At 37.0% G+C, this 12,657-nt stretch overlaps 1 protein-coding gene across 1 annotated transcript in view; it reads left to right on the top strand.

The window, feature by feature from the left end:
• The window catches only part of LOC140159688 (transient receptor potential cation channel subfamily M member 3-like), a 76,522-nt gene that overhangs the window by 23,963 nt on the left and 39,902 nt on the right, over positions 1–12,657 (top strand). Inside the window, exons 4-6 of the mRNA XM_072183183.1 lie at positions 1,499–1,667; positions 7,045–7,258; positions 11,235–11,359. Coding sequence (XP_072039284.1) covers positions 1,499–1,667; positions 7,045–7,258; positions 11,235–11,359 — 508 coding nt within the window. The remainder of the gene's footprint in view (positions 1–1,498; positions 1,668–7,044; positions 7,259–11,234; positions 11,360–12,657) is intronic.

Here is a 12,657-nt window from a genome sequence, read left to right as displayed (position 1 = left end):
TGTATATATTCATAATGCCTGTTGATTGTAGTGTGGAATTGATCAAAGTGTTATATATGCCATCTCCCATAGGTATGCAGCCTGTTCATTTGCTTTGTACTATAAGTGTATGCATGGTATGACTGTGCAAAAGTGAGGATACTGCTCTGTATAATGGTGTTGATTTTGTCAGAAATAGTGTGAGTTGATGGGGTACATTTTGTTTGATGGTACGTGGGTAATGCTATGTGCCCTGGTTTTGGGCGACATTTTGGTACAGTGATGTCCCTTACACAGGGCCGTAGCAAGGTTGAAATATGTAGGGTGGCCAAATTACAAATATATGCCCAAATTGAAATACAGATATAAAAGAAACCATAACAAATTTATCAAAAAGTGGGGCGGCCATGGCATCCCGGCCGCCCCGCTTGCTACGGCCCTGCCCTCATATGCCCTTTTTCTGTAGGTATCAGCAGAGACAATGGGGCAAATGCACCAAAATTGCATGAAATTGATGCATTTTGGCAAATTTGTGCTCAAAAGCACCCATTTGTAACAAAATTGGATGCTTTGGAAAAGTAGCTATATTGATCAGTCGTAACATTTTCTCTATAGAGATAGTTGTCATTGAACTCCAGCGGGCACATCCCCACATCCCAAATTTTTGTAAGACCTCCCCCCTATCCAGTTGAAGCCACCCTCAAGTGTGAGTCTGAAATATTTGTGTCTAAATTGTCTTTTAGAATTTGAATTTTCATTAATAATGATCGGGACAAAATGGTGTAAAAATGAGTGAACTACATTGTGCGAAATTGACTGCTATAAGTCTCTCTGGGTTAAGGACTAAATTGCATTAAGGAATTATGTAGTTTCTTTGGTATTATGCAATTTGCCATACCGTAGATTTCCATATGCAAGCATATAATATGTATGCCTCTAAATTCATGTTTTTTGACAAAAGACAGACACCCTCCATAAAAAAAACCCATTATAATAGATTGGTCTTAAAATAAACGATAATACATGTTTGTACAGCCTCCTCTATCAGCAATAAAGTTGCTCAAACTCCAAATAATGTTTTCGTGCAGGGTATATGCCATTCCCCTCTTTCATCACAAAAAAAGAAACACTCATTTAGAGGCATACATATTTGGAATTTTATGGTATCTGTCAGCTTCAGTTCCTTCTGCATGTCATATTCTCTCCTCCTTATCCCTTGTCCTTTCTCAGCTTCCTTCCCTTGCTCCCCTTCTTTCTTTGCTTCATTTCCTAGTGGGGGAAATACATGCATACTCACTAATCTTTCATCCTCGATCACCTGCTAAAATTTAGCAGCCATTTTAACAAATACTTCTCAATTTGTATGCTTTTATACTTACCAATAACTCACTTTAAACTAATGCGAAAAATGAATTGATTGACAGTATCATCTACTCGCATACGCTGCAATATTCAAGACTGCCTTTCCGAAGCTTAACTGTCTAAGCTTAACTAACTGTCATCTACTCCATAATTACAGGTGTGGGTGTGGGCGGAGTATATCGCTTCATTCCGAGTTGAACCAGACCAGCCACATCCAATCAGCAGCACCGAAAACATGGGACAGCAGGTTTCACACTCGGCAGCTTCCAACAGACGCCTATGGGGTACTTGAGTTTCAAGGTGCAGGGCATGGCAACAAAGCAAAGGTAAGAGGGATTTGAACCCACCACCTATATCCTAAAATATGGGATAGTGGTTCCACACTTGGCAGCTCCCAACAGACGCATATGGAGTGCTTGAGTTTCAAGGGGCAGGGCATGGCAACAAAGCAAAGGTAAGAGGGATTGAACCCACCACCTATATCCTAAAACATGGGTTAGCAGGTTCTACATTCTGCAGTTCCCAACAGACGCCTATGGGGTACTTGAGTTTCAAGGTGCAGGGCATGGCAACAAAGCAAAGGTAAGAGGGATTGAACCCACCACCTATATCCTAAAACATGGGGTAGTAGGTTCCACACTCAGCAGTTCCAAATAACAGATGCCTATTGAGTGCAAGCATATGAAGGTGCAGACGCATATGGAGTGCTTGAGTTTCAAGGGGCAGGGCATGGCAACAAAGCAAAGGTAAGAGGGATTTGAACCCACCACCACCACATCCTAGAAACATATCAAGTTGCTTCAATACCATACCTATATATCATTTCCAAGGATGAACGTAGAGCAGGGGGTACCAAACCTCTTAGGAATGCAAGCCAATTTCTTGAAAGTTATACCACTCACATCACAGTGTTAAATGTTGTCGCATGAACCACCTTATTCATCGGTAATCATGGTAATCAACCCCACATTTTAAGCTGAGGAGAGTCACGACTCATCAGTTGGAAACTCCTCACCTTTAATGTGTAGGACAGGGCTCCGCAAATAGCGGCGCTGGGCATCACATGTGGCGCCCGTGGCTTCCCAGTGGCGCAGCGCCGTTTAGATTTTTTTAAATATATAAACAATGCGATTCCCATGTTATCCTTGTAAAGACAGGCTAAAATAGTACAAAATGTTGCACCAAATGGCGTCATTTGCACCTCAAATTAAAAAAATCGATAGCTTCACAGGGGGGCAACCCCCCTCTGACTCCCCCGGCGACTTCGCAGCCATTGAGTGGCGCTTTGCATTTTTTTTATTTGATGTGGCGCTTCAACAAATCTATTTGAGGAAGCCTGGTGTAGGACATTACATTTATGAGGACATGCACTGTTTTGGGAACCACATTGCATTTAGGACACTCTACCAACATGATGTGCAAAAAAAAAGAAAATAAAAAGTATGTTTTTTGGCTAGCAGCCTAAAACTGATTAAAAATTGGGGTTATAGTTATGGTATCCTCAATAGCTACTATCTTCATAAATTTATATTATAACACTTTGTTTAAAAAAAACTGCTACAAATAAGAAATGCACCTAAATTATTTGATTAAAATTGCTCTGTATGGTATTTTGCAAACATACACACAATAGATCACTAATTAGTGCTGGTGCTTTGAATTATAAAATGCCCTCTCTATATCTAAGGTGCCCTGCATTAGAGGGATTGATTTTTTACCTCCTGCTTTCAAGGATTTGTATGAAGTGAATTATATATGCTTAAAGGGAAAATCGAGTACATTATCTATATAAGGACATGCAAGGTAGTTGACATTTTTAGCTTCATAGTAGAATATAGCAAGGTAGGATGAAATAGACATACAACACGAAAATAATTTCCTCCGTATTTTGATGTGATAAAACACATCCTCATCAGAGAGCTGTCCTTCATGGTGGAATGAAATAGCGTGTAATATAGTATTTCAAGGCAAGGCATTAGCCAGGATTTGAAAGTAGGGTGTCCAAAGTACAAAAAGTAAAGCGAAGTGAGCGAAGCGTGGCGAAGGCCCATCAAGCGGGGGGTCCAGGGGCGCTTTAGGCCCCCTGGCGGGGATCAGGGGCAGCGCCCAAAGCTCCTGGATTTGAGCAATTTGAAGGGCCCAGGAGAGGCTTTTTAGACATAAAAATGCAACTATTTGTATTAAAGCAATTTGCATCAATACCATTCAAAACTTACTTTTCTTGACTTACTAAGGTAACCAGGGAATTCGAGTCCCGCCATGCCCGGATACCGAAATTTCAACAAAAAAAAAAAAAAAAAATTTTTTAAGTTATTTTTTTTTGGTTTTGTAGTATTCCTGGACCTAGACCTAAATGCTAGGATCATTCATGGTTGACCTAAAAAAAAAAAAAAATTGCATGATGTTTTGTGTTTTTAATATGAAAATTGATAGTTTGTATTCATGTCATACTCTATTAATGATATCAAAATATATCATTGATAGAGTATGACATGAATACAAACTATCAATTTTCATATTAAAAACACAAAACATCATGCAAATTTTTTTTTTTCTTTTCAACCATTAATGATCCTAGCATTTAGGTCTAGTTCCAGGGACACTACAAAACCGAAAAAAAACTAATCTTGAAAAAAAAAAAAAATTTTTTTTTTTTTTTTTTTTTTTACAGTAGGCCGTCCTAGGCCGTCCATTTTCGTGACAGGGCGTCCAAATGACGGCCGGACGGGTCTCTAGCTAAAGCCTTGTTTCAAGGTCTTGAATATTCACTTGAAAGGACGGATGTTTTGACAGGATCCATCTTGAAATCTGAGCGGAGGCGTACTTGAATTCTGGCCAGGTACCCATGCTCGATCTGAAAAAAGCGAGACTAGCACTAGTCTCGAGACTCCCGATCACTAGCCTCTTCTAAAGGGGTATCAAATTTTCTGATTTCATGCCCACATACCTTTTTTTTGTTGGAATTTTTGATAAACAAATAGAACAAAATGTGACTTTTTGACTTTCAAAAGTCATTTCTGGTATGATAATTGTCATATTCATGCACTTGGTCTTATAGCGAGGACTTTCACCGAAACTCCCGGCACAAACTAGTCCTGTTAGGGGTACGTTTTTATAGAAATCTGGTCCCGCTATTATAGGGGTATCTCTTTACTTGTCCCGGTAAGGGTTACCTCCAGGAACCCCAGATCTATCATGGGTACACAGAAATTCCTTGAGACCCCCCGGCTTGAAATTCACTTATATCAGTATTTTGATTCCTTATTCAGAAAGCATGCATACTGTCCTTTTCTCACATACTTATGATGGTCATACTGGTCAGTCATGTAGTTGTGAAGTGGGGAAAACCTGTATTACATAAATGTACTCCAATTATGTAATAGTAATGATCAAGAATTATTCTTGATGTGGAAATGTTGAGGGAGTTGAAAATCGTTCATAACTACATACATGCCACTAAAGTTTGTTCGGCTTATAATAGGCGAAAAAAATAAATCTCATAATCTGGGTATTGGTATAGAATCGCGTGCATGCAGTGTTGGGCGCAGCACTTAATGCTAGCTGCGTGTTGCATGATGCATGACTGGCACATGCTTATGTGAATTTACGCGAGCGTGATTTGGGATTATTGACGTGTGGCACGCAGTAACAAAAACTGAATAATTTTCGCTTATTATAAGCCAAACAAACTTTACTATGCTCCCAAGGTACAGACATAATGACACATGACAACTGTGAACCTTAAACTTGAATCAAAACAAGAGAGTATTCAGAGAACTGGAAAAGTGCAACTTTTTGGGCTGCATTTTGTTCGCTCTATTTACATTCCAAGCAGCTCATTGTGAAAATAACATGGTACAAACACTTTTCTGTGTATGGTCGATGTAATAAGGATGCTTAGAATTAATCATGAATATAAAAGCAACGGAAGCAGTTGGCAGAGTGCAAAAATTTTAATTGTGTGAAAATTTCTACGTTTACACTACTACAGCATTGGACTGTGTAGGAAGTCGGTTCCTGTCAGAATGTCAGTATAAAAAAATTTAAATTATAAAATGTAGTGTGAACAATAGCCTAATAGACATTGACAAGGTCAATGAACAGAATGATGATATGTGGACTCCAACTGATAACTGGATGATTTCCGTCAAATTTTATTGTTGTTATTCTTTGCCAAATTAATACATGTACATGTAGTAATAATTATCAAGAAGGGTTTTATCCATTTTAACAAAATAAAGAGGTAAAATGAAAGGAAAGAAATGCCACCAGGGTATTTTGAACTTCTAACGAGGAGTGTAAAAATTTAAATTTAAATATGCCATAAAATCAGGTTTGAACAAAAATGAACCAATTTCATATTATAAGATTGTACATTGCTGCTTTAAAGAAGTTCTCTGGTGGACCAATCAAATGATTCATTGCTATGACATGTGTAGGGGTTTGCTGGCGCATATACACCTAAGTGGGGCAACAGAGGTACATGCTTATGGTCTACTGAAAGCATCTTATTGACTCGTAACAAATTGGCTCGAAAGGAGCCGCTTGACCAAAGATTGGGTGACTGACTAGCATGTACAATGTAGTATGTACCTCACGGGCTCATGCTACCCTTTTCCAATATAAAGTGTCTGCAAGGAAAGTTGGGCACTTAATTAAGAAATAAAGGGTAATGCATGATCCTTTACACAAAAATAATGTGTCCGAGGCAGTAAAAACGTAAATAATTATTTAAACGTTTTTACTGCCGAGGACACATTATTTGCGTGTAAAGGATAATGCTGCACCCTTTATTTCTATTCTATTACCACAAAATAGTGTGATTTAAAGAGAAAATAACAAATTTTTTGCCCAAATATTTCAAGTTGTTTACCTCAAGGTGGAGCGCATACACTGAGCCAAAGCGTATGCACATTCCAATAACACAACCTAACATTCCATTCTCCCCTATAAGCAGGTATGCACATACAATAACACACCCCTGACATTCCATTCTCCCCTACATAAGCAGGTGTGCTGTGCGTTCTACTGTGCACTGTGATGATAGAAGAACATAAAGTTTGTTGCCCTTGACACTTTATCGCTAATTAATGGTCTGTCACGTGACGTGTTTCAACAAATCACACTGCGCGATTTTGAATAATGGGTCGTGGGGGTAATAGAATTGCTAATGAGGTGCTGATGTTTCGTATGACATAAGTCAGTTAGCCATTCTGAATGCCCGCTTAAAATGATAAAATTGGGCAAAAAAAATCCCACCGGTGGAGGGGGCAAGATGCTCCACAGGTGGAAATTCTGTCATGGCTGTTGGCTACATCACTGTCTATAGACCACTTGACATTGTTTATCAACAAAGGTGAGGGACTGGTCTATTGATATGCTTGAATGAACCACTACACTGTTCAATGGCTTTTTGTACTATATGAAATGTGGTGGGTGATTTAAAATGCATGTGCCCTGAGCAAACTACGATGTGGACGCACAATGCATGGCAAAGAACAATGGAAATTGCCATATTGGTGCGCATACTATGGCAAAGAACAATGGAAATTGCCATATTGGCGAGCATACTGCCAGACAATGATTTCACATTGTGAAGTGGTCTATAGGTGTTCAAATGGGAAAAAATGTGCTTTCAACTTCTCAGATAAAACAGTTTAGAGTATCTAAGTGAGGCAAATAATTTGACTATGTCTTTTACAGTACATCAGGTTATCAGATACGACCAACCCAGAGCAGATACTCAAGTTACTCACGCAGGATTGGAACCTGGGTCTACCTAATCTACTCATCTCCATCAAGGGAGGACTGCAAAATTTTGAAATCCAACCCAAGTTGAAGAGAGTGTTTAGTAAGGGTCTACGCAAAGCTGCCAGGACAACAGGTGCATGGATTATAACTAAAGGAACACACACAGGTGACTATCATGGAATTTAAATACTGATGTACAAGTTTCAATTTTTTTCTAAAAATTCAAAAATGTTAGAATTGTAAATTTCTGTGACCATATTTGGAATCAGCATGAAAAATGCATTAAAATGTTAGAAAATATCTTACATCTTGGACTTTTTATGTTGAAGCCAATGGCTAGCATGCAGAGCATTAAGTTTAATTGAACATTTTGATTCTATATGACATCACCCAAATTTGACATTGTGCTGAAGCTCTTGTATTGTGACTTCTTCTACAAACAGGAAATTAATGTCACTGAATAGATTCATCAGGTTTGACGATAAATAAAAAAAAAAATTCTTTCAAAGAAAACCAAAATGTCCAACCGGAAGAAGTGATCATCAATCAATATTCTGATGATGCTTTACAACCAAGAAAAGTGAAATGGTCAAACAAGCGATTCAATTTTGGTTTTCTTTAGAAGAATTTTTGTATTTACATTGTAGGACTTTAGGTGTTTGATTAACATAAAGAAGCAAACTTAGTGATTTTTGGAAACAGGCTTTTATCACAAATATAATGAGAAAAGTATTTAAATCTAATTTATTACAATTTTTAATAATGTATAGTTAATCACTATGCTCAGAACGATTATAGACGTAGCTAGAAGACATTTAATTGTGAAAGCAGGGCAGGATTTGTGTCACTTGAAAGTTTTGAAGGCAAAATCTCTTTATTAAATAAGTGACAAGTTAGTAACCACACAAAATAAAATGCATGTGCTCCTGAAAATAAGTTATGAAAAGAGGATGCACTTGGAATAGTATGCCCTTTGAAGCAATTTGAAATAAATTCAGCCTTGATATGCACTAGTATAGGTATGTGGATTATGTTCGCTTGGTAATGGAGAGTGATATGTCAGCAGCCACAAGAACTTGATATTTGATAATGTACTCTGGCTTTATAATAACATTGACTGACATTAGTGTGAGGTTTTATGCTAGCCTTGGAGGTTTCTTGCACTTTACATTTGAAGCTCATATATGTGACATGATCAAGGGGAATGAGTCACATGTTGGCAATTTTCAATTAGAATTTTTTTAAATAATTTTCTGGCAGTTTACGAATGCTACATTTTGATGCAAACCACATCAAAATCGGACATCTGGTTACCATATTATGAGCAATTTATCAATGGCTGAAAACAATATAAAACAAAAGAATTTGAACACTATTTTCGCCAATATCTCAAAAACAATATTAGCGACATTCGGCTCATTCCCCTTGATCATGTCACATATATATTTGGCTTAAAAAAGATTGCAGTATTCTGACACTTTACATAAATAAAATAGGCAGGATTGTGAATTGTAAATAATGGATTTTGGTAGACAAATTTAAAGAATTGATACAAATTTGCTACATGTTTTTGTCTGACAGTTTCCAGTTACATTACCACTTAATCAGGGGCGACGCTAGGGGGGTATGGGGGTGACACCCCCAATACACAATTTTGTCGATAAAAATTGACTATTGTCGTCAAAACCATGTGATTGTCTGCAAATTTAGTCAAAGCTTATGTTATTGTCGGCAAAATACAAGAGACATATTATAAGATTAATGTCTTACGAAATTGTGCTGTTGTTACGTAATAGAGCTATTGTGAATGGTAAGTAGTTACTAATTAAAAAAATTTGGTCGCAAAAATTTGAACTTGGCCCATATCTTTAAGAAAGTTTTGTTTTGTACATCCATTCCTGAATTCACATCACAGATTTGGGCTATTCCAATGGATGACATGACCTTAATCTCCCACACAGGGAATATGGTTTTCAAATGGGGTTACCTGAATGGGTGACTCCATTTGATGTCTACACTCACTGTGTGGGAGATTAAGGCCATGTTTTCCATCGGAGGTGTATGGATTTTAACTGAAATAACCCAATATATCATTAGTCCCAATTCTGGAACCTGTGCCCTTCTGACTGTACTTTTAATAGATGCGCCATTTAGCTTTGCCAATCACATTAACTCTCTCCACGCGAGTGTCGACTGCAGACGACAAATTTCAATTTTTTTTTTATAATTCAAAAATTGTAAATTTTCATGACCATGTTTGGAATTAGCATGAAAAATGCATTAAAATGAGTACAAACAAGCCTAGTATTTGATTCAGTGGTTATTAAGATAGCTCTTGATATGTTGAGAAAATATCTCAAAACTTGAACTCTCTATGTTGAAGCCGATAGTTAGCACGCAGAGCATTAGTTGTCTCGTAATTGCACCTTTCATTGCCTGTGAAGTAGTTTCTTATACAGGTAAAACATAGGCTGCACTATTTCATTCAGTTCATTACTTCAATGTTAATGGGGAAAATATTTTATATTTAATCATTGTTTTATGCAATTGACAAGACACAAAGGAATATCTGTGAAAAATATCAGATCAAATTTCTTCAAGTAAAACATCAATAGCTAGAAATATGTAAATCTGTAATCTGATGAGGGGGTTTATTTCCTTTTTCAACTTCTTGTGCGTGAGATATACACTCATGTCTGATATGTATAGGCTACTTAATAGTAAAAATGAACCGACAAATTGGATGCAAGCCCAAAAACGCTTTAAAAATATCCAGTGTAAATAACACTTTTGCTTCAATGAGGTACCTTATCGACAATATTCAAGCTTGTATTTGTACTGTAGATGTATGTAGGAAGAGTGTGTGAGGAGTGATCTTAGAAATTTGACATTTAACCTTCCGTCATACGAGCGCAAGGATGTTGCATTTCACATTACGGTAGCTGCCTGTTGGTATGTTGCATGAACTGCATTAAATTCCGTAAGGCATTAAAAAACAATACATTGTACAATTATTACTAGTTCTTAACCCTCTACATGCAGGTTTCGACTGCAGACAACAAGTTTTTAAAAAATTTAAAATTCAAAAATTTCAGAATTGTAAATTGTCATGACCATATTTGGAATCTGCATGAAAAATGCATTAAAATGAGTACAAACAAGCCTAGTATTGGTTCAGTGGTTCTTAAGATAGCTTTTGATATTTTTAGAAAATATCTCAAAACTTACTTTTTTATGTTGAAGTGTATTATGGCAAGCATGCAGAGCAGTAAAAATGATATGTTCCTATTTGAATAAAAATTTCCATTACTTTTGCATCAACTGTAAATCACATTTCAACTGTTTGGAGCACAAAAATGTTAAGGGGGTACTATACTCCTGTGGTAAATTTGTGACTATTTTTGCATTTTTTCTCAAAAAATAATAACACACTGGAAACAAAAGTTATGTATATTATTGGGGCAAGGAACCAAATTACTACACCGAAATTTCACTGACTCAAGACAAGCGGTCCAGTATATATGGTCGGAAATGAGGTACATCCTAGCGGTACCTTATTTCTTATCATAAATAACGAACCACTTGGCTTGGGTCACTGAAATTCCAGTGTAATAATTGGATTCCTTACCCCTATAATATACACAACTTTTGTTACCACTGTGTTATTAGTTTTTGAGAAAAATGCAAAAATAGACACAAATTTATCGAGGGGTGTAGTACCCCCTTAAGGGGTTTTTCACATCTGTCAATTTACACTGGACTATGAGCATTACAATGTGCAAAGTCAAGGTTATCGGATATCTGATCAGATTTCTATTAATGACGACATAACATTTCTGAAATGTCCATCGTCTAATGACTGATTTGATAAAACACACAACCTTTTTGTGTTCCGAGCAGTTGACTTGGTGTATTTTTTGTGTGTTGTATTGAGGGATTTGAGTATATAAGTTTGAAAATCAACTTCTGAAAGCTTTAATATGAACATTAAACAGAACAACTCCAACCAACCAACCAACCAACCAACCAATTAATTGATCTATCGCAATTGATCAATCAATTGCGTGTCACAATGTGACCATTTCAGAAACTTTGATTCAAGCCATGCTGATGTGTATGTGGTTCTGTCATTGTTTGTGCAGGGGTAACACTTCACGTAGGAGACGCACTCAACAACCACTCTGTAAAGATGAGGGACAGAATTGTTACTATCGGCATCTCTCCTTGGGGTGTGCTAAACAACCGAGAGAGTCTCATTGGACGAGATGTAAGTATGGTCAGATGACGTCACTGTCCACAAAAATCCTGTTCTATTGACGCCCGACCAAACCAGATTTTGCGTTTTGTTTTAAAATAGCTGTTTTTGGCTAAAGTAAATGTATATATTTGATTTTGCATATAATTTTTTGAAAAATAATAAATTTGTCAAGATATGATTTGCACAAAATGTTCAAAATTTTGTCCGATTTTCAACCTTCCAGTGGGGTGTATTAGTCTCTTCCTGAAAAAAAAAGAAGGGGAAAAAATCCAGATAGACTGATCCTACTTGGCAAGTCTGTCCATCCACTTGTGAGGACAGGTTTTCTTTTTTTTGTTACCTTATGGTTTGACCTAATGGTTTCATTTCAGATGCCACAGTTCAATATTAACCTCCATTTAACAGTCATAGCTCAAAATCTGACCTCTGGTTGTGGAGTATGAGTCTATATACCCTACAAATTCAAAGGTCATTCTGTGAATGTACAAGTGTATTAGGGTACAAGAACTGTGTACTGAGAGATGCACATAATTTGAAATGCTAGTGTACCTTGCCCAAAGAGATTATACCCAAAGAGTACAGACTCAAACTTGCCCTGTGTGTAATGATTAGGTAAATCTGCCATATTGCTTTGTTGCTCATGGAGGGTAAATAGTGTACCTCTGGCGTATTTCGACCTCTTTCTGAAATTGAACGATAGTTGGCGCTTTTAAGCTTGAGTGTTACAAAGTTTTGAGCACTAAGTGCTTAATACACATTTTTAGCATAACGTGTTGCATGCAAAAGACAAACAACATGGGAATCTGAATCAAAGTTTGCTATACAGTCACAATTATCTGGAGGTACAATATTTACCTTCCCTCCACTAGTAACACAGAAACATGGCAGAGTCGGTACTCTGTGGTTGTACCTCATCGGTCTTGCCAATGTTTGTGTCTTCCATAGTGAGTGTTAATAAGCTAGACATGATATTAATCCAAAATTATATGCTAAAAAAGTGGATTCATGAAAATTTGCCAAAATGCACCTTACAGTTTATGTTTATTTAACACAAACTACTTGTTAAGTGACACTATATTGAGTCCAAATGTTTGATTTGTGTCAGAGATGATGGAATACTGTCAGGTTAATGGCATCGTAGAATGTCAACACTTGTGTATCGCTTGGCAATCTGGATATCTCAATCAGTGTTGCCAAGAGCCATCTTACCTGCACCAATTGGGCTACTTTCAAATTAGCCCAAGGTCAGTCGTCTTTACTATTTACGCAATTTTATTGATTTTCAGCCCATTTTTGGGATATTTTAG

The sequence above is a fragment of the Amphiura filiformis genome, chromosome 8, assembly GCF_039555335.1.
Source record: "Amphiura filiformis chromosome 8, Afil_fr2py, whole genome shotgun sequence".
Classification (NCBI taxonomy): Eukaryota; Metazoa; Echinodermata; class Ophiuroidea; order Amphilepidida; family Amphiuridae; genus Amphiura; species Amphiura filiformis.
The sequence above is the reverse complement of the archived record's forward strand: the minus strand, read 5'-3'. Positions and strand labels throughout refer to the sequence as shown.